General features: G+C 50.0%; 1 protein-coding gene across 6 annotated transcripts in view; it reads left to right on the forward strand.

The window, feature by feature from the left end:
- TSPAN9 (tetraspanin 9) overlaps positions 1-22779 on the forward strand; it is a 211715-nt gene that overhangs the window by 22249 nt on the left and 166687 nt on the right. Inside the window, exon 1 of one of the 6 annotated variants that reach the window (XM_065523572.2) lies at positions 20478-20672. The exons of the other annotated variants lie outside the window; for them this stretch is intronic. Within the exon in view, the coding sequence (XP_065379644.2) occupies positions 20567-20672 (106 nt within the window). The 5' untranslated portion in view covers positions 20478-20566. Of the gene's footprint in view, positions 1-20477; positions 20673-22779 lie in introns of those variants that run through there. 6 annotated transcript variants of the gene reach the window in all.

The raw sequence follows: 22779 nt of genomic DNA on the forward strand, positions 1-22779 counted from the left end.
TTTAATTGGATGCCGGATCCTGTAAATGTAATGTTGATGGGTATTAGGTTTTGTTAGGTTTCCTTGAATAGTGTTGGGCTTTATTCTGGCATTTGTTTAAATTACCTGGGCTCAGGTTCATACATTTGAGGTTTGCTGTTAAGCTCTGTTAGGGTAGATCCAGACCAGCTTTTTGTCTAGGGCTCATTTAGCCTCACTACTGAGGCAACACCCTTCTGAGGATTCTACCGAACACCCTGTGCTTTTGAGGTCTGTCCACTCTTGCTGGTGGGGATGTGAACTCTTTCTGGCCCTGTGTGTGCTCCACAGGTGGTTGAGCCTGTTGCTTTCCAATGGTTCTCAGTCTTGTGGATTTCACCCCACTGGGGTGCAGATCAGCCAGAGAGTCCAGGGTACTCTTCTGCAAGTCTCCCCGCGCTCTCTCCGTGCTGTCCTCTCCTCTCTGGTGTTCTGCCCTAAGAATCCTAGTGGCATGAACTCGAATTCCTATCTTCTCAACTTGGTGAGACCTCTGGACTCCGTTTGGATTCCTGCTGTGTGAACTGCTGCCTGGAAGCTGCCTCCAGGAAATAAGCTGGACAATCGAAGGACTTGCCTGTTTTGTTCCATTCTTCTGTCAGGGATTGCAGTCCTGTGTTGCCTGTCGTCCAATGTCTGAAGTAGTTTCGTGTGTTCTGTCCAATTTTTTGGTTGTTTTAGGTGGGAGGGTAAGTCCAGACCCTGTGGCTTCACCAGGGCTCTCCCCAGGAGTCCTGCATTATTTTAAGGCTCACCCCAGGCATCACCTCCTTTCCTGGTGTCATCCTTCTGCACTGGCGTGGGTGCCTCTAGGAGACACTCCTACAAGAACCCATAAGCAGCATGTTCTTTTCCCCTTCCTTAATGTGTCTAGTTTTGTTGTTATCTCTCTAAGTTGGCTGTGTCTTTGAGTACAAAGATGACAGGGCGTTTTTCTCATCACCCCTTGTACCTAGCTCAGTTCTAGGTGGCCAATGTTTGTTGATTGAACAAATAAATGAGAATAAATGGAAGACAATATAAGTGAACCATGCTTCATGGTTACTAAGAAGAACAGTACCATCCTGGATGTGGGGCTCGGCTCCCAGGAGCTCAGATCACATCTTGGGGCATTGGGTTTACTTAATTCTGCTTGGGGCATTGGCAAGTCTGAAGTCATCTGGAGGAGGGTGACTGGGAGAGTGGAAACTACACTCCATAGGAATTGGACGAAGGATTTGGGAATGTTCATTTTGTTGGGAAATTGTCTTTTATAGAGTGCTATTGAAGGCGGGCATAATAACAGTTTTCCAACACGTGTAGGATTGAGGACTAAACCTAGGACCCTTGGTGAAGGATTCTAGGCCATTAGATTTGGGTCTAGGTCCAGGAAGAACTTTCTAAAAATTGAACCATCCAGCAGAGAAATGGGTGCCTTGAAGATAGTGAGCTCCTCGTTGTTGCTGGGATTTAAGCCAAACCCATGTCTGTTGCTTAGGGATGCTGTGTTTGGAGTTGTAAAGTTAACCATGATATTGCGTGAGATGATCTCTTAGATGCCACTCTGCACAATTTCGAATCTTGCTCTGAGCCCCATGATTCATCCTCTGGCAGCCTCCCATCCCCAGCCTACACACACATCCAGAAAATACACCTGGAATGTGCTCCTTACTACTGTTCTATGAAACAAGCCCCCCCTCTTTCCTGCCTGAAGTGGATTTCTTCTCGGGCCTCGCGGACTGGCTGCCGCCACCCCTGGGCGGTGTCTGTGCTCATCTCCATCCTTCTGACTTCGGCCTGACTGGCACCCCATTGATCTGGGCCAGCCCCTTCTGTCAGCACCTTGTCTCACTGTCTCCTGTGTCTGGAGACACAGTGCCTTTGAGACAGAGGATCGCTCCGGTTAGCCCATTGTTCTGCCTGCTCCCTGGTGGCTGGGAGGCTCCCAGCGAAGGCCGGCGGCCTTGCTGCAGCCCTTTCAGTGCTCAGGAATGTGGCTCTGAACGGATGCTGTCACCCTTGGCCTGTTTGTCTGCTCCTTTCTATGGGTCTCGTGTCTCTTCTCTTAGGATTTTTCTTTTCCTGGGACTGGAAGCTCCTGAGGAGGTGTCACCCCACTGGGTTGAGGATGGTTTGCTGCACATTGTGGAGGCTCAGTTAGTAGTGATGCTGGCAGAATTCTTGAGAGAGTCTTTCGTGCACCTGCTGTTTACCCCTGCTTTTTTTTTTTTTTTTTTTTTGAGTTGGGACCTCATTCTGTTGCCCAGGCTGGATGACAGTAGTGTGATCGTGACTCACTGCAACTTCTGACTCCTGGGTTCAAGCGATTCTTCTGCCTCAGCCTCCTAAGTAGCTGGGATTGCAAGCTTATGCCATCATGCCCTGCCAGTATTTTTTTTTATTTTCTTGTAGAGGTGGAGTCTTGCTATTTTGCCCAGACTGGTCTCGAACTCCTGGCCTGAAGTGATCCTCTTGCCTTGGCTCCCAAAGTGCTGGGGTTACAGGTATAAGCTGCTTAGCCTGGCCAAGGAGGAATTTTTTTTTTTTTTTGAGACGGAGTCTTGCTCTGTCGCCCAGGCTGGAGTGCAGTGGCCGGATCTCAGTTCACTGCAAGCTCCGCCTCCCGGGTTCACGCCATTCTCCTGCCTCAGCTTCCCAAGTAGCTGGGACTACAGGCGCCCGCCACCACGCCTGGCTCATTTTGTTTTTTGTATTTTTAGTAGAGACAGGGTTTCACCATGTTAGCCAGGATGGTCTCGATCTCCTGACCTTGTGATCTGCCCGCCTTGGCCTCCCACAGTGCTGGGATTACAGGCTTGAGCACCGCACCCGGCCCCAAGGAGGAATATTTTTTGAGAGCTACTGCACAGCATGGTGACTACAGTAACTAATAACATGTTGCATATTCCAAAATTGGATCTGGAACAGAGGTCACTTAACCCATATTTGTGGTCTGAATGATGTCCAGAGAAGGACATCCCAGTGTCCAGGTGGCCAGGACAGCGTTCCACCCAACCTGCCCATTTTTTGAATGAGGAAGATGAGTTCACGAGGTGAAGCCATGTGCTCCAGGCCACTTACTGTTAGGTGGGAGAGCCCGTCTAGAAACCTACATGTTCTGCCTCCTAGTTTCCAGCTGGTTCCATTGGGGGGTGTCAAGACAGTAATAAAAACAATGATATGACCGGGCGCGGTGACTCACACCTGTAATCCCAGCACTTTGGGAGGCCGAGGCGGGTGGATCACAAGGTCAGGAGGTCGAGACCATCCTGGCTAACACGGTGAAACCCCGTCTCTACTAAAAATAGAAAAAAAATTAGCCGGGCGCGGTGGCGGGTGCCTGTAGTCCCAGCTACTCGGGAGGCTGAGGCAGGAGAATGGCGTGAACCCGGGAGGCGGAGCTTGCAGTGAGCTGAGATCGCACCACTGCACTCCAGCTTGGGGGACAGAGCGAGACTCCGTCGCAAAAAAAAAAAAATGATATAATCACAGTCAGCATTGACCAAGTACACTGTCGTGATGTGCAGAGTTTTGTCCTACTTCTTAAAATGTACTTACTGAAAAGAGATTTCCTGAGCCTGTTCTCCATTCCCCTTGGCTGCCGTCACCAGTTCCTGCCTCAAAATACACTTGCCCTCGATGTGACTATGATGAAAATGTATTTACTATTTTTTGTCGGCCTTATCCATGGTAGCTGTTGTCTGCATGCTGTTTTAGGTCAACTAATATTTTACTGAGGATTTTTATGTTGGTTATCTTTCCTTCCTCGCGTGCTTATCTGTATGGGATTTGCTCACTTAGCTTTTGCTGAACACTGATTGAGTGCTTATGGTGTGCAGGCAGGCTCTAGGAACCAGGGACTCAGGGGTGAATCGGACTGGATGTGCCCACCTGGGGACCTCAAACCTGACAGCTGGCTTCCCAAGGCAGGAGCTGTGTCTCTGTGACTCTCTCTGTGGTTTCCTCTCCGTACTCAGGGCCCCTAAACTGGGACTGCAAGTTGGCCTGGGGGATGCTGCTGGGAGAAATCGTTTTGGGGTCTTTGTTTCTGTAGGGCTGCCCACCATGCCATGCATGAACACGTATTCCTAGACACTGCTCCTGTTTTCTGTTGGCTGTGATCTTGAGAAGCGACTGGGATGAGGCAGCCACCAGCCTCAAAGGACTGGCACCTGGAGAGTGGGAAAGCGGGCTTAGGGCTTGTGTTTCTTTTTTTTTTTTTTTTTTTTTGAGACGGAGTGTCGCTCTGTCGCCCAGGCTGGAGTGCAGTGGCCGGATCTCAGCGCACTGCAAGCTCCGCCTCCTGGGTTCACACCATTCTCCTGCCTCAGCCTCCCGAGTAGCTGGGACTACAGGCGCCCACCACCTCGCCCGGCTAGTTTTTTGTATTTTTAGTAGAGACGGGGTTTCACCGTGTTAGCCAGGATGGTCTCGATCTCCCGACCTCGTGATCCGCCCATCTCGGCCTCCCAAAGTGCTGGGATTACAGGCTTGAGCCACCGCGCCCGGCCGGGCTTGTGTTTCTGGTCCCAGCCTCTGCTTGGTTCACGCTAAGTGTCCTAAGCCTCATCCCACAGATATTTGAAGGGCTCCTCTGGCCAAGCACTGCTCCAGGCGCTGGGGCTGCAGGAGTGAGGAAAAATCCCTGCCCTCAAGAGCTCGTATGTTGGTGGAGGAGACAGACAATGAAAATTGGTGTATATCAGGAGGTGGCAAATGCTATGGAGGACAGTAAAGTGGGCGGGACAGGAGGATGAGGCGGGGTCAGGAAGCCATGAAGGCCTTACCGAGGAGGTGGCATTTAAGGAGAGACTGGAAGACGGGGAGGGAGTGAACCTGTGAACATCTTGTGAGGGTGCCTCCCGGGGCAGCAGGAGCAGGAGGTGGGAGCACTTGAGGCCTGTTCAAGGCTGGTTCAGCTGAAGGGGAGTGAGCAAGGGGAAGGTCATGGGATTTGAATTATCTAGGGCCATCTTAGGCGCTTTAGCTCTTATGGCAGGAGAGATGGGAGCCATGGAGGGCTTTGAGCAAAGGAGTGGGAGAGCTGGCGTGTATTTCAAAAGGATTGCTGTGGCTGCTAGGAAGAGAATCAACTAAGAGACAGTAGCAGTATTAATAACTTTTTTTTTTTTTAATTGTTGTTGTTGTTTTAAGGTAGGGTCTCACTCTGTCACCCAGGCTGGAGTCCAGTGGCATCATCATGGCTCACTGAAGCCTCAAACTCCTGGGTTCAGAAGATCCTCCCACCTCAGCCTCCCGAATAGCTGGGACCATAGGCATGTACCACCACGCCTGGTTAATTTTTGTATTTTTTGTAGAAATAGGGGTCTTGCTATGTTGCCCAGGTTGGTTTCGAACTCCTGGACTCAAGCATTCCTCCTGCCTCAGCCTCCCAAAATGCTGGGATTACAGGCATGAGCCATCGCGTCTGGCCTCTTAAACTGTTAGCTACCAAGTGCTTATCGTGTGCCTGGCTCGGTGCAGACTCTTTTTGTGGACACCTCATTTAATCTTTCCAGCAACTTTGTCTGCAACTTACTTAGCAAGAAGTTCAGAGAAAGTAACCGTTTTGTCCAAGGATACAGAGCTAAAAGGTGATGCAGCCAGCTGTCAGCTTAGGTCAGTCAGGTTCCAAAGGTTGTGCCCTGGACTCTTGTCCATATTTCCAGAGCAAAAGGACCGGTCATTTAGGACAACAGTGGACAGGCGTGTGGGGGTGATGGGCAGGGGGACCCTGTGCCTGTTGTTTGGCTGCTCTCAGGCATTCAGCTGGTCACCCTGGAAGAGGGATGAGGGGCAGGCCCTCTCCTTTAACTCACTTGTGTGGTGGAAGGAAAAGCAAATTGTTTCCAGATGAGGGGAGGCTGCCTGGGGAGTGGAATTTGTGCCCTGTCTGCGCACGGCAGCCTCTCTGGGCCTGCAGGACCCTGTGTCTTTGTGTTCAGACAAGCCCTGCTGTGTAGGGGCCCCAGCTTTCTGCTGCCGACTGGGGCTCAGCGCCCCGAGGCAGGCAGATGGAGGAGTGCTGCAGATGTGCCGTCTTCTCCCAGGGGAGAGAACCTCCTTCTGTTTCCGAGTGAAGTCTGGGCCAAAATGCCCCGTATTTTACCTATCCCTTTCCTTCCAAGTAGTTCAGATCGCTTTCAGAACGTCACTTCCATAATCCTTATATTTATCGCTCCCTGAGGAAGTAAGGAAGATTTTTTTCCTTGTTTTTTTTTTTTTTTTAAAAGCTACAGGCTGGAAAAATTGGGGTCAGAGAGTGAGGCTGGGGTGGAGTAAGGGAGGGAACCCAGGAGCCCAGGCATCTGTGCAGCTTGCCTTGAGAGGGACAGGGAGGGAAGAGGCGAGCTGAGCGGGAAACAGGGGCTTCTGAATTTGGGGTGGTTCCTTTTCTGTTAACCACGTGCTTTGGTGTCTGAATCCCGGTGGGGTGAGGGTCCCTGCCCTACCTAGTAGTTGTCTCAAGGAGTGAACATGCCCCTGGGGGCCTAGGACCTGCTTTGCAATTTAATTTTTGTATTTTTTGTAGAAATGGGGGTCTTGCTATGTTGCCCAGGTTGGTTTCGAACTCCTGGGCTCAAGCATTCCTCCTGCCTCAGCCTCCCAAAGTTCTGGGATTACAGGCACACACACACATGCTCACGGACACGCTCATGTTCTCAGGTGTGCTTGGTCACATCCACACTCATCACCGTCTCCCTTACCCTCCCGTACTCATTCATATGTGCAGTGCACACACTCAGATGCCCGCTCAGCCCTCACCCACTCCATCCTCAACCCATGTGCACCTACACATAGCATGCACACTCGCTCTTGCACACACACACACACATGCCTGCCCATGCTGTGGCTCTCACACACACGTTTGTTTGATTGCTTAGTTCACCTGTGCATATACCCACCTATCCCCACAGGGAGGTGTGTGGGGGACACATGTCAGAGACGGGCACCAACAGCTGGCAGCTGACTTGGCATGGGAGTTTCTGACAGTGGTGGGGTCCGCACAATAATGGCTTTTAGCCTACCACACCCTGTTCCTCAGTTTACCCCTCTTGTATAATGAAGAAGAGAGAGCGCTTAGAGAGACTGAGGCCGCAGGAGACACAGGTGGTTCAGTGGTCTGAGAGCTGCAGGCTGGGAGGCATTATGCCTGTAAAATGTAAAGTTAACAAAGGCAGAAACTGGTGGTGGGAAGTGGAGGAGGTTCTTAAAAAGAAAGATGGGACTGGGCCTGGTGGCTCACGCCTGTAGTCCTGGTGCTTTGGGAGGCTGAGACAGAAGGATTACTTGAGCCCAGAAATTTGAGTTCACCCTCGGCAACATAATGAGACCCCCGTCTCTGCAAAAAATCAAAACATTAACCACACGGGGTGGCACGTACCTGTAGTCCCAGCTGCTTGGGAGGTTGAGGTGGGAGGATTACCTGAGCCCAGGAGTTCGAGTCTGCAGTGAGCCGTGATGGTGCCACTGCACTCCAGCCTGGGCAACAGAGTGAGACCGTGTCTCAAAAAACCAACACGAAACAAAACAAAACAACAGTAAAAGAGGCTGCCCCTCCCTCGGCTCCCTGGCTGTATAGCGCGGGGCTGGAGCTGGCTTCTCAAGCTCAGGCTGACTGTCTTCCCTGACCTTGAATATGTACCATCAGCAAAACCGAGACCTTGGCTGCAGAGCCCTTGGGGCCCTGGGGATGGAGGGTGCATTGTTCAGTAGGGTGGAAAAGGACCATTTTGGGAAGGAAAGGGCCCCCCCGGCTGCTCAGATCCCAGCGGGTTTCCAGCCACAGAAGCAGAGCAAACAGGCCCCTGACTTTGTTTCTATTTCAGAAACCTTGCCGCCACCACCACCGCTGCTGCCACTGCAGAGCACGAAATCATCGCGGGGCTGTGGAAATCCAATTAGACTTGAGCCGCCGGCGGCCCCCTCCATGGGGAGTGGGGGAGGGAGGCTGTATCTAGAAAGCTGCCTCCATAAATTTGAGTTAGAGTGGTGGAGGGGCCAGACTGTTACTCATCCTTGACGGTTTCTTCTGACCTTGAAATCCAGCCAGTGAAAATCTGCATGAAAACCTGAGGTCTGCCAGGCAGCACTGCAGGGGGTGGGAGTGGCCTGGAGGCTGAGATGAGATCCCCAGCCTGTTTGGCTGCCCGATGGGTTGACTCGGGGCCTTTGTTCCCAGTCTTTGGGCCTGGGATCTTTCTGAGCCTTAAATCTCTGGGTTTCACAGGCTGGGGTGAGGAGAGAGGGACCGAGCACAGCAGACCCCCAGTCCAGCCCCTGTGTCCCTGTGCCCGTCATCTGCGGCCCATGCAAGCCTCTCGTTAGGTCCCGCTTTCCCTTTCTGTTTGGGGCACTGGCTTCGTGGTGGCCTATTCCCTGTAGGACTGCCAAGCTGCTGCAGGGACCTTTAGGTCACACCCAGAGACAGCCCTTTGCTTCAGTGTCCTCATTCTTCAGGCTCAGATTGGCTGTATTTTATTTATTTGTAAATTACCTTGTTCCGGAAAAGGTGATCCAAACAAATCCAGATACCTGGTGATATCACTAGCGCTACCTGGGCGTGAATTCATTTTTTCCTGGCTTGAGTTTCAAATGTCAGCTGGGACTCTTGTCTCTGGCCAGGCCCCCAAACCTTTGCACATACTCCTGCTGCCTGGACCAACCTCGTGCTGTTTATCCTTTCAACTCTGTTGCTAAACCCAGTAAGAAACTCTCTAAAACCTCAATACCTGATCCTCACGCCTCTGGATACTCCTTGTGGACTCAGTTTAGATATCACCTCCCTCCATTAACTAAGCGTTCCCCTCTGGGCTGAGTGCCTTTCATGTGTAACCCCACAGCACCTGTGCTCACCCCTGTGCTGAAGGTATTCAGAGGAATAAAACACAGTCTCTCCTCTGGAGTCTGTGGTGTAGACAGTGAGTCATCGGATGCTACGATGCAGGGTAATAAATGTGCCACAGGGCAGTGCAGTGGACCACGTAGTAGGTACTCTGTGAAAATTTGTTGGTCTTGCAAATCTGAAAAAACTCTTCATTCTGCATTCACACTTCGCTGATATTTTGGCTTGGTGTAGGATCTCAGCTAGGTTCCAGTCCCCCACCCGCAACTCTGTGCAAAGCATTGCTTAATTTTCTTTTATTTTTTTATTTTTTATTTTTTATTTTTTATTTTTTTATTTTTTTTTTGAGACGGAGTCTCGCTCTGGCACCCGGGCTGGAGTGCAGTGGCCGGATCTCAGCTCACTGCAAGCTCCGCCTCCCGGGTTCACGCCATTCTCCTGCCTCAGCTTCCCGAGTAGCTGGGACTACAGGCGCCCGCCACCTCGCCCGGCTAGTTTTTTGTATTTTTTTAGTAGAGACGGGGTTTCACCATGTTAGCTAGGATGGTCTTGATCTTGTGACCTCGTGATCCGCCCGTCTCGGCCTCCCAAAGTGCTGGGATTACAGGCTTGAGCCACCGCGCCCGGCCTTAATTTTCTTTTAAATTCCAGGGTTACTGTCAAGAAGTCTAATGCCATTCCAGTTTTATTCCTTTGAAGGTAGCATGGCTTTTCTCTCTGCAGTCTCTGGTGTCCTGTGGAAAAGTCTGTCTCAAGTGTTCTGCTGTGTCACACATGACGTGATTTAGTGTGACTCGACTTTCATTCACTGTGGATCCTTTCGATCTTGAAACACACACTGTTTAGTTCAGGGAAATTTTCTTGAGTTACTTCACCGATGGTCTCCTTCCTCCGTTTTCTCCTTTCTTTTTCTTTTTTTTTTTTGAGATGGAGTCACACTCTGTCGCCCAGACTGGAGTGCAGTGGCGCGATCTCGGCTCACTGCAAGCTCTGCCTCCTGGATTCATGCCATTCTCCTGCCTCAGCCTCCCTAATAGCTGGAATTACAGGCATCCGCCACCACACCCGGCTAATTTTTTGTGTTTTTAGTAGAGACGGGGTTTTACCATGTTAGCCAGGATGGTCTCGATCTCCTGACCTTGTGATTCGCCTGCCTCGGCCTCCCAAAGTGCCCGTTTTCTCCTTTCTTTTGGAACTCCTAGAATTTAGATATTAAATCTCCTGGATTGGTCTTACAATTTTATTTTCTTTCCTATCCCCCTCCTTTGCTTTCCTGGAGATTTCTTTCACTTTAGCTTCCTGCCTTCTGTCGGGATTTTTATTTTAGTTAGCAGATTTTTAATTTCAAGAAATTTTGTTTTCTGAGTATTTCTCTTTTGTAGCACCCTTTTGGTTTTGGTTTCATGGGTACAACGTCATTATCTTCTTTCTCTAAGGATATTAATGATAGTTTCATTTTGGAAGGAAGGATTCTTTATTTTTTTATTAGTATTTTTTGAGACAGAGTCTTGCTGTGTCGCCCAGGCTGGAGTGCAGTGGCCTGATCTTGGCTCACTGCAAGCTCCGCCTCCCGGGTTCACGCCATTCTCCTTCCTCAGCCTCTCGAGCAGCTGGGACCACAGGTGCCTGCCACCACACCTGGCTAATTTTTTGCATTTTTAGTAGAGACAGGGTTTCACCGTGTTAGCCAGGATGGTCTCGATCTCCTGACCTCGTGATCTGCCCACCTCGGCCTCCCAAAGTGCTGGGATTACAGGCGTGAGCCACTGCGCCTGCTGTGGGCTTTTTCTGTGGAGAGGGTAAAGCAGGAGGTCCTTAGTCTGTGGACTGAGGAAACCAGGCACAGGGAAGATAGGGCGTTAGGTTTAAGTACAGAGGCCAAGACCTTGTGCTCTTCCTCCATAGGCTCCTGGGCACAGGAATTCCATTTTAGATCTCCCTGGTAGACTAGAAGGTTCTGCTCTAGGAAATATTAACAGCTCAATAAAAAATACCAGGATACTAATTTGCTAATTTTTTTAAAGAGACAGGGTCTCTTGAAGTCACCATGCTGGCCATAAGTCTTTTTTCTGTTGATTTAGTGGGGCATGGGGCACAGTAGATGTAAGTGTACCGGTTCTCTTGGAGATCTTTGAGTAGGACATAGATGGTGCATTTACTTGCCTTCATCTGTTGTGTTTTTTTTTTGTTTTTGTTTTTGTTTGTTTGTTTGTTTTTTTTTTTTTTTTTGAGACGGAGTCTCGCTCTGTCGCCCAGGCTGGAGTGCAGTGGCCGGATCTCAGCTCACTGCAAGCTCCGCCTCCCGGGTTCACGCCATTCTCCGGCCTCAGCCTCCCGAGTAGCTGGGACTACAGGCGCCTGCCACCTCGCCCGGCTAATTTTTTGTATTCCTTTTTTTTTTTTTTTTTTTTTTTTTTTTTGAGACGGAGTCTCGCTCTGTCGCCCAGGCTGGAGTGCAGTGGCCGGATCTCAGCTCACTGCAAGCTCCGCCTCCCGGGTTCACGCCATTCTCCGGCCTCAGCCTCCCGAGTAGCTGGGACCACAGGCGCCGCCACCTCGCCCGGCTAATTTTTTGTGTTTTTAGTGGAGACGGGGTTTCACCGTGTTAGCCAGGATGTTCTCGATCTCCTGACCTTGTGATCCGCCCGTCTCGGCCTCCCAAAGTGCTGGGATTACAGGCTTGAGCCACCGCGCCCGGCCCTAGTTTTTTGTATTTCTTAATAGAGACGGGGTTTCGCCGTGTTAGCCAGGATGGTTTCGATCTCCTGACCTCGTGATCCGCCCGTCTCGGCCTCCCAAAGTGCTGGGATTACAGGCTTGAGCCACCGCGCCCGGCCTGTTGTGTTTTTTTAAGACAGAGTCTCGCTCTGTCGCCCAAGTTGGACTGCAGTGGCCGGATCTCAGCTCACTGCAAGCTCTGCCTCCCGGGTTCACGCCATTCTCCTGCCTCAGCCTCCCGAGTAGCTGGGACTACAGGCGCCCGCCCCTGCGCCCGGCTAATTTTTTCTATTTTTAGTAGAGACGGGGTTTCACCATGGTCTCGATCTCCTGACCTTGTGATCCGCCCACCTCGGCCTCCCAAAGTGCTGGGATTACAGGCGTGAGCCACCACGCCCGGCCAATTTTTTGTATTTTTTAGTAGAGACGGGATTTCACCATGTTAGCCAGGATGGTCTCGATCTCCTGACCACGTGATCCACCTGTCTCGGCCTCCCAAAGTGCTGGGATTACAGGCTTGAGCCACCGCGCCCGGCCGATTCATCTGTTGTTTTTAACAGTCCAGTGGGTGTTTTTTTTAGCCTTACAGGAAAGGAACAAAACTCCATTTCATTATGTCTGTTTGTTGCAGGATCCTTTGTGCCTAGAGCTGTGCTGGTTACATAGGAGGTCCTCAGTCCTTGCTGGCTGAATGAGTGAACACATGAATGAATTGCAAACAGACTTGGAAACAGAAATGCAAACACAAGCACAGTTCACCCAGGTTCAGACTGTTCTGATGTGCCAGTCATTTACTGTAACTCTGAACATGTTACATATGCAAGTATTTAGCATTGTTTCTGGCTAGTGGTGGGGACACTGTTGACTTTTTCTTTATCCTGGTTTATCTTCTGTGGCTGCAGTGAACATGTGTTGATTCTCCAATTTTTAACCAGGAATTAAACGAACAAAAATAAAAAAGCATCCAGTTTAGAAAGGAAGCAGCAACACAGGCAGAGTCTATAGCTTTTACAACCTTCTACAGGTCACTCTATCACCGTAGACCGTGGTTCTTGTTCTGTAAAACAAGTGGTTGGACTGGCTGCATCTAAGGTTTCATCCAGGTGCAAGTCGTGGGATTCTGCTATTGTCCTCATTTGTGGCACAACAGTGTAAGTCTCCTGTGGAAAGGAACTGCTGTGCCTTCACTTTTCTGGGCCTAGAATATCTTTCTTCTGATCCTCCTCTGAATTCTTGTACCACTTCAGAACATGGTCCAGATCCTACCTCCTCATAACACTTCTCAGCTGCTCCAGGAGATGTCAGTCCCCTTTCGCCAGCCTCCTTGGATATTTTTGGTTCATAGCTGGATATAGAGGAAGGAGGATAGAACTTGAGGCCCGATAGTGCCAGGTTTGAATTTTAATTCTGATACCTGTTCACTGGGTGACCTTGGAAAACTCACCTAGTATCTCTGAGCTTCTATCTAAGAGAAATTTATAATAAAACTTACCTGATGAGGTTTATGTGAGGATTAAATGAGATATGTATTTAAAACTGCCCTCCTTTAATGTGTGACACAAAATAGATACTAACACAAAAAATGGTAAGAATGATCAGTGTTTATGTGCATTACCCTTTTTTTTTTTTGAGACAGAGACAGAGTCTCACTCTGCTGCCCAGGCTGAATTGCAGTGGTGCGATCTCGGCTTACTGTAGCCTCCGTTTCCTGGGTTCAGGGAACCCAGGAAGAATCAAGGAACCCTGATTCTTGTGCCTCATCCTCCTGAGTAGCTGGAATTACAGGTGTAATTTTACACCTGGCTAATTTTTGTATTTTTAATAGAGAAGGGGTTTCACCATGTTGACCAGACTGCTCTCGAACTTCTAACCTCAGGTGATACACCTGCCTTGGCTTCCCAAGGTGCTGGGATTACCGACTTGACCCACTGTGCTTGGCTGCATTACATTTTTACTCACATTGATTATTTTTACCTCACCATGAGGAGACTGAGCTGTAAAGAGGTAACTTGCCCAAGGTTACAAATCGAGGACAAGTCGCCTTTACATTTTCTTTTTTTGTTTTGTTTTGTTTTTGAGACTGTGTCTCTCTCTGTCGCCCAGGCTGGAGTGCAGTGGCGTGAACCGTGTTCATTGCAAGCTCCACCTCCCGGGTTCACGCCATTCTCCGGCCTCAGCCTCCCGAGTAGCTGGAACTACGGGTGCCCGCCACCACGCCTGGCTATTTTGTTGTATTTTTTTTTGTTGTTGTTGAGACAGAGTCTTGCTTTGTCGCCCAGACTGGAGTGCAGTGGCCGGATCTCAGCTCACTGCAAGCTCCGCCTCCCGGGTTTACGCCATTCTCCTGCCTCAGCCTCCGGAGTAGCTGGGACTACAGGCGCCCGCCACCTCGCCTGGCTAGTTTTTTGTATTTTTAGTAGAGACGGGGTTTCACGGTGTTAGCCAGGATGGTCTCGATCTCCTGACCTCGTGATCCGCCCGTCTCGGCCTCCCAAAGTGCTGGGATTACAGGCTTGAGCCACCGCGCCCGGCCAGAGACGGGGTTTCACCGTGTTAGCCAGGATGGTCTCGATCTCCTGACCTTGTGATCCGCCCGTCTCGGCCTCCCAAAGTGCTGGGATTACAGGCTTGAGCCACCGCGCCCGGCCTATTTTGTTGTATTTTTAAATAGAGACGGGGTTCACTGTGTTAGCTAAGATGGTCTTGATCACCTGGCCTTGTGATCTGCCCACCTTGGCCTCCCAAAGTGCTGGGATTATAGGCGTGAGCCACCGCACCTGGCCTACATTTTCTTTGTTTTTTCTTTTTTTTGAGATGGAGTCTCGCTCTGTCGCCCAGGCCAGAGTGCAGTGGCCAGATCTCAGCTCACTGCAAGCTCTGCCTCCCGGGTTTACGCCATTCTCCTGCCTCAGCCTCCCGAGTAGCTGGGACTACAGGCGCCCGCCACCTCACCCAGCTATTTTTTTGTATTTTTTAGTAGAGACGGGGTTTCACCGTGTTAGCCAGGATGGTCTCGATCTCCTGACCTCGTGATCCGCCCGTCTCGGCTTCCCAAAGTGCAGGGATTACAGGCGTGAGCCACCGCGCCCGGCCTACATTTTCTTTAGGTGTTTTGTGTTTGTATTTAGTCTGTGAATATTCATTGTCTAGGAATTTATGCGTTTCTTCCAGGTTTTTCAGTTTATTGGCATCTAGTGGCTCTTAGTAGTCTCTAATGAGCCTGTGAATTTCTGTGGTATCAATTGTAATGTTTCATTTTTATCTCTGATTTTATTTATTTGGGTCCTCTTTTTTTTTTTCTTAGTCTGGTTAAAAGTTTGTCAATTTTGTTCTTTTCTAGAATTAGATCTCATTTTATTTAAAAAGTTTTTGTTTTTATTTTTATGCTCAGCAGAATCAGATTTTATCTTTAAAACAACTGATTTTGTTTCATTGATCTTTTATATATATATATTTTTTACTCTCAATCTCATTTATTTCTGCTTTTTTTTTTGGGACAGGGTCTTACTCTGTCTCCCAGGCTGGAGGGACCGTAGCTCACTGCAGTCTCGACCTCTTGGACTCAAGTGATCCTCCCATTTCAGACTCCCCAGTAGCTGGGGCTATAGGCACATGCCACTACACCGAGCTAATTTTTAAATTTTTTGTAGAGATAAGGTTTAGCTGTATTGCCTAGGTTGGTCTTGAACTCCTGGCTCCTACAATCCTCCTGCCGTGGCCTCCTAAAGTGTGGATATTATAGGAATAAGCCATTGTGCCCAGCCTGTTTCCAGAAATTCTCCAATTTCCTTGTTAACTTCTATATCGACCCAATGGTCGTTCAGGAGCTATTCCATGAATATTTATTGAGAGCTAACTCTATGTCAGGTCATAGTGCTGGGAATACGCAGTGAGAAAAATGAAATTCCCGTCCTCATAAGCTTACGTTCTAATGTAAGAGCCCATCAAGGGAGTATGTGTCTGTTGGGTAGCGGGAAGTGTGGTGCAGAAAGGGGTGGGGTAAAGGCCTAGGTGCTGCAGGTACGGCACAGGGCCTGTGTGGTGGGGAGGGAGAGCGTCTCCAGTCAGTCACATCTGATGGACCCTCCAAGGGACAGAGAGAGCAGTCCTGGTGGATGCCTGGGGAGGCTCATTCCAGGCACTGGGGACACGAGTGCAATTATGTTTGAGTAGTGGGACCCGGCTCTGATCAGGTCCTGAGGCCATGATGAGAAACTGGGCTTGTTTCTTCAACTTGCTCTTTCCTGTTGAAGTCAAAAGATGGCCTCTTTCTTATTTTATTTTTTTTTTTTTTGAGGCGGACTCTCGCTCTTTTGCCCAGGCTGGAGTGCAGTGGCCAGATCTCAGCTCACTGCAAGCTCCGCCTCCCGGGTTTATGCCATTCTCCTGCCTCAGCCTCCCGAGCAGCTGGGACTACAGGCGCCCGCCACCTCGCCCGGCTAGTTTTTTTGTATTTTTTAGTAGAGACGGGGTTTCACCATGTTAGCCAGGATGGTCTCGATCTCCTGACCTCGTGATCTGCCCGCCTTGGCCTCCCAAAGTGCTAGGATTACAGGCTTGAGCCACCATGCCCGGCCAAAAGAAGGCCTCTTTCTTATTTTGTGTCCTGTACTATATTGGATAAATAAAGTGATGGGCACTTTGTTAGGTGATCAACAGATATTTTTTTGGTTGATGAACTCTTTCGTCTTCTATCTTCTTAGGTCGCCTGGTACTAGGTGTATCAGATGGTTCTCAGTCCCCTTCCCACATTCTCCAGTGATACAGACCTGGTCTGTGAACCCCAGGAGACCCTCAGGGGTGTGCCAGTTTGACAGTGCCAGGTGCCATGCATGCCCTGTCCTTCACTCTGCCCTGCAGCTTCAGTGTCCTTTTACCCCTTTATTGGGCCTTGCACCCTCCCTCTTTGGGGCTTTGCAAATGTGGCTCCCTTCATGTCCCCAGGTCCAGAGTCAAGTCCTTCTCCAGGGGCGCTGGCCTGGACCCCTGGCCTGGGCAGGTCCCCTTGTCACACGTGCTCACTGGGCAGTAGGGTCTGGCCCTCCCAGCAGCATTTCCCCTCGTTTATAATTGTGTACTCACTTATGTGATCCTCAGACCCTGACTGTCATCCTCAGTGGGTCATAAACCCCACGAAGGCAGAGGCCCTGACTGTTACTCATCCCTTCTCCTCTCCTGCATCTCTGACATCTAGCTCTGTGATCAGCCGATTTCATCTGTAAAGGACCTGACTGTAAACATGTTAGGCTTTGCAGACCATATGGTCTGTGTTGCAGCTGCTCAACCCTGCCCTTGCAGCACAGAAGTGGCTGCAGACACTCCATAAATGAGTGCGATTGTGTTCCAAAAAATGTATTTACGGACATTGAAATTTAAATTTCATGTCATTTCCACATCATGGAATATTCTGCTTTTGATTTTTTTTCAACCTTATGAAGTACAGAAACCATTTCTCGCATGCAGGCCATACAAAGACAGGTGGTGGGCTGTACTCAGCCCGCAGACTGTGGTTTGCTGACCCCTCATGTAGGGCGGTGCATGGCATATAGCATGTGTTTAGTGAGTGTTTGTTGAGTGAGTGAGTGACACCTTAGACACTGGCAGGAGGTGGTGAGTTTGTGGGGTGCTGTCTTTCTTTCATTAACCCCATAATCGCTCTCCTTCATTAGATTCCCTGCAGTCTGGCCAGGCATGGTGGCTCACATCCAGCACTTTGGGAGGCTGAGGTGGGTGGATTACCTGAGGCCAGGAGTTCGAGACCAGCCTGGCCAATGTGGTGAAACCCCATTTCTACTAAAAATACAAAAATTAGCCAGCTGTGGTGGCAGGCGCCTATAATCCCAGCTACTCCAGAGGCTGAGGCAGGAGAATCGCTTGAACCCAGGAGGTGGAGGTTGCAGTGAACTAAGGTTGCACCATTGCATTCCAGCCTGGGTGACAGAGTGAGACTCCATCTAAAAAAAAAAAAAAAAAAATTCCCTGTAATCTGATAACATTAAGGAAGAAGGCCAACAGGTTTGTGTTATTGAGATGTAACTCACATACCATAGAGTTTGTCTATCTGAAGAGGACAGTTCAGTGGTTTTTACCATATTCTCAGCGTGTGACCATCAGCACTGTCAATTTTAGAACCTTTTCATCACCCCCAAAAGAAACTCCATTAACAGTCACTCCCATGCCCCGCTTCCCCGCCCCCAGTTTTTCTCCCTGCCTTAGCCAACCATTAATGTCCCTTTTGTCTCCATGATTTACCTACCCTGGACATATGAATAGAATTATACAATATGTCGTCTTCTGTGACTGACTTCTTCCACTTAGCGTAAGGTTTTCAGGGTTCATCTATGTTGTAGCATGTGTCAGAATTCCATTCCTTTTTAGGGCTCAGTAATATTCCAGCATACGGACAGACCACATTTTGTTTATCTGTACCCATTCGTCGTTGACTGACATTTGAGTTATTACCACCTTTTCTGGCTTACACCTAATGTGGCTGTGAGGTTCATGTACCACGCTTTTGTGTGGTCATGTGTTTTCATTTCTCTTGGGCAAATACCTGCGAGTGGAATTGCAGGGGGTCTTAGCTCAGGCTGCTGTATATAGCAAAGTCCCACAGACCGGGTGGCTTAATGAACAGTAGGCATTTATTTCTGCCAGTTCTGGAGGCTGGGGGGTCCCAGATCATGGTGCCAGCGTGGTCAGGTCCTGGTGAAGCCGTCTTCTGGGTTCTAAACTTATATCCTCGTGCAGTGGAAACAGGGCAAGAGAGGTCTCTGAGGTCCCTTTCATTAGGGCACTAGTCCCGTTCCTGAAGGCTCCATCTTCATGACCTAATCACCTCCCGAAGGCCCCACCTGCTGATACCATCACCTTGGGGCCCAGGATTTCAACATGGGAATATTTTGGGTACACAAATATTCAGTCTGTAGCACCGGGTCATACGGTAACTGTGTGTTGAACTGTTTAAAGACTTCCAGGCTGTTTTCCAAAGCAGCTGTACCATTTTACGTTCCCACTAGCAGTGTGTGAGGACTCTGGTTTCTCCACATCCTTGCAGACAACTCTATTTTTATTTATTATTTTTTATTTTATTTATTTATTTTTTTGAGACGGAGTCTCACTCTGTCACCCAGGCTGGAGTACAGTGGCCGGATCTCAGCTCACTGCAAGCTCTGTCTCCCAGGTTTATGCCATTCTCCTGCCTCAGCCTCCCGAGTAGCTGGGACTACAGGCGCCCGCCACCTCGCCCGGCTAGTTTTTTTGTATTTTGTAGTAGAGACGGGGTTTCACCGTGTTAGCCAGGATGGTCTCGATCTCCTGACCTCGTGATCCGCCCGTCTCGGCCTCCCAAAGTGCTGGGATTACAGGCTTGAGCCACCGCGCCCGGCCTATTTTAATTTTTTTAACAAACCTTTTTACTGCCTGTCTTTTTGACTGGCTAACTACTTCTTTTTTTTTTTTTTTTTTTTTGAGACGGGGTTTCGCTGTTTTTGCCCAGGCTGTAGTGCAGTGGCGTGATCTCAGCTCACCACAACCTCTGCCTCCCAGGTTCAAGCGATTCTCCTGCCTCAGCCATCCAAGTAGCTAGGATTACAGGCATGCGCCACCACGCCTGGCTAATTTTGTATTTTTAGTAGAGACGGGGTTTCTCCATGTTGGTCAGGCTGGTCTCGAACTCCCAACCTCAGGTGATCCGCCCGTCTTGGCCTCCCAAAGTGCTGGGATTATAGGCACGAGCTGCCGCGCCCGGCCATTGGCTAACTACTTCTTAAGCGGACACATTTCTGATTGCAAGACAGTGGGCTGAACTTGATCATTTAGATAAAAGTTTCGCTCTTTTCTTTTGTAAAAGCAATGTGTGTTTATTGAACATTTTGGGAAAATAACTTGATACCTGCTAGTGATGTCCCGTTGCATTTGATCACAGCCTGCCAACCCTTTAACAGGTCTCTCGAGACCAAGACTGCTGCTGCCCCTGTAAGCTGCATAGCGGATCAGGGTGCAGGCCCTGGGGCTTCAGACTGGGGTTCACAATCAAGTTCTGCTGCTGCCCGGACACTTGACCTTAGCAAGCTCCAAATCCTCTCTGAGCCACAGTTTTCTCGTTGGTAGAAGGGATGTTTTTGGGTTCCTACCATGTGACGACAGGCATCGTACTTGCCGTACTAGGTTCTGATGAGGATGAAACACGGCAATGCTTGTGAAGTGCTGAGCGAAATGCACTTCGTGAGCACTTAGAATAAACGGTACTAAAAACCGAGAAAGAGCCGTCCGTCCTGAGTCACGCTGCTCGGCAGGGTTCGTGATTGTTGTAAGGTAAAGAGAGGCCCTTGGAGGAGCAAGGGTCCCCATAGGTCACCCTCGCACTGGATTCCCGTCATGTGGCCGGCATTTGCTTGGCTGTTTCTGCTGATGAGAACTGCCCCCCGCTGCTGCACAGCTCAGCTTTTCAGCCCTGCCTTCCTGGAGCCATCCTTTGGCCATGCCTCTGCCGCCAGAGCCCGGGAGTGCGCGCCTGCCCTGTGGTCCACATGACAACCTGGGAGTATTTGACAACAGAACCCCTCTGTCTCTTCTCCAGTTCCATCAGCTGTTTCTCAGACAACTTCATTTCTAGACCCCACCACCCCTGTGGCTGCCCTTGGACGCATTCTGGCTTGTTTGTTGTTTGTTGTTTCCTGGACTCAGCCTCAGCCCGAGGTGGCTCTGAGGGGTGGAGGGACATCCCCACTGGGGACAGACACAAACTGAGTGTCAGAAGAGTTGTAAGCCTTTCAGGGTGACAGATCTTCACCTTTACAAGCAGGATGGCTTTAGGAAAGGAAGTAGGCAAGCAGGATAGATAGCCTCATTCTAAATTATGGAAAACATAGAATTCCAGCTGAGGCCTGTCCACATTTCCCCTCCTGTTTTCCAGGCTGTCTTGGGTGGCTACACAGACGGTTCCTTGTCATCCAGGTTTCCTGACGGGTGTTGCAAGGGCGGCCCATTCTGCTGGAAGGGCTTGCGATGGGAGGATTTCGAGTTTTCCTGCCGTCATTTCCTATCCTGATAGGGCAGAGTCATTGGTACATTTTTTGGACTCTGTTTTATAAGCTGCAGGAGGGAGATTGTGGTGAGTGGATCATTAATAAAAGCACTTCAGCGGACACAGAACAAGGCGAGGGGAGAGGGAACGGTTGGACTATTTGCCTGATTTTCGTATCTTAGGGCCTGTCTCTTCTGTTGGTGGGAGAAATCCAAGTGCATTTAGCAGTCCCTCTGCTGCTGCCCGTGGGGTAAAAACCTTGTCATTTTGTAAACAGGGGCAGCCTGGAAACCCACAGTGGGCCCAGCTCTGCCCCGGGGCAGGCAGCAGGGAGGGAGCACACACATTCCGGGTATCTCCCGCTTCCTCAGGCTGAGTTTTGGAAAGGCCATGCCTAATTCCTTTGTAATCGTGTTCCAGGCTGATTTACATAACTTTATTTTTCTGTGGTTAGTTACTCATTCAGAAATTCCCCTGTCCATCTGTTCTTCTGGGAATCTGAGACGGTGGGAACAGCACATCCCAGGAGAATTCTGGCCTGATTTTTAGGGAGTTGGAGCAGTTGTCCAATCCCCTGAGCAGATCCAGGTCCCGGACCCCTCCAGCGAGAGGAAGCACCTTGGGAGGCAGTGGCTGCTGGTCCTGGGACCTGCAGGACTGTTTGCCTGCCTGGCTGTCGCCCTAGGGCTGGGAGGTGAAGGGAATGGCCTGAAGGTGGAGAAGGCATGTGTGGTAAGAGGCAGTGCAGGGAGGTAGTTAGCGCCCTGCGTCAGGTTCCCGTCCTGGGCCTGCCGCTCTCCAGTTATGTGACATGGAAGCTATTTAAGACCCTTTTCTCGCCTGTGAAGTGGGGATTATAAAGGATCTAGTTTACAAGGTTATTCAAATGTGAAGTGAGTTGATACGTGAAGCATCTAGAACCCCCCTGGCATATAGAAAATCCTCATCCTCATTTCCACCACTAACAGCTACATTATCACATTTACCTGATTCCCGCACCGCCCCCACCCCCCTGCCTTTTTTTTTTTGGAAATGGAGTCTCGCTCTGTCGCCCAGGCTGGAGTGCAGTGGCGTGATCACGGCTCATGCAACTTCTGTCTCCTGAGTTCAAGTGATTCTCCTGCCTTAGCCTCCCGAGTAGCTGGGATTACAGGCGCCCACCATCATGCCCAGCTAATTTTTGTATTTTTGTAGAGATGGAATTTCATGATGTTGGCCAAGCTGGTCTCGAACCCCTGACCTCAGTTGATCCGACCACCTTGGCCTCCCAAGGTGTTGGGATTACAGACATGAGCCACCGGGCCCGGCCAGCCCCCTCCCTGCTTTTTTTTTTTAATGGAACAGGGATACTTGTTTTATATTTATTGACAAACATGGGGAAATTTTCCTCTCAGCCCCACTGCACCTGTAGCCTTTGGACTCCTTAGCACGCCCTCCCTGCAGCTGTGCCCAGCGGGTCTCTCCCACTCCCAGCCACGGTGTGAACTGGCCTTGTGCTGACTGCCAGGTAGCAGCAGCCTAATTTCTTTGCCTCAGTTTCATCATCTGTGACCGGTGGAAAACGCCTCCTTTTCTTCCCTCCGGCCCCTCCAGAGATGTGATGAGGGTCAGATGGCTTGCTAAGCCTGGCACGCAGGTTGCAAAGACAGGCAGGACTTCGGTGGACGGTGTGGGAGAGCTGTGGGCTCAGGACCGAGATCACCGTGTCCACAGGGACCCTGGCGTGTGGATGGAGTAGGGTGACAATGGAGCTTAGCACCGCCTTTGGGACATGGTCACAGATGCAGCCCCTTGCTGTACCCCCGACAGCGACGGTAGGGGGATGTTTAGAAAGCTCAGAAATGGATATTCTCCAAGCTGGTTCCCTGACCCCACACTGGACAAGGTGCTATGCTTTCTGCCCTCAGGATGCTTATAAAGTGGCCAAGAGTGGATAAGATATCAGGAGGAAAGTCTTAGCAGTGTGAACAACCAGCAGTTCCTGCTTTACCTTTTTTTTTTTTTTTTTTTTGAGACGGAGTCTGGTTCTGTGTCCCAGGCTGGAGTGCAGTGGCGTGAGCTTACTGCAAGCTCTGCCTCCCGGGTTCACGCCATTCTCCTGACTCAGCCTCCCGAGTAGCTGGGACTACAGGCGCCCGCCATCACGCCCAGCTAATTTTTCTATTTTTTTTTTTTTTTTTTTTTGAGACGGAGT

This window comes from Macaca fascicularis, chromosome 11, assembly GCF_037993035.2.
Source record: "Macaca fascicularis isolate 582-1 chromosome 11, T2T-MFA8v1.1".
In the NCBI taxonomy this organism is placed as follows: domain Eukaryota; kingdom Metazoa; phylum Chordata; class Mammalia; order Primates; family Cercopithecidae; genus Macaca; species Macaca fascicularis.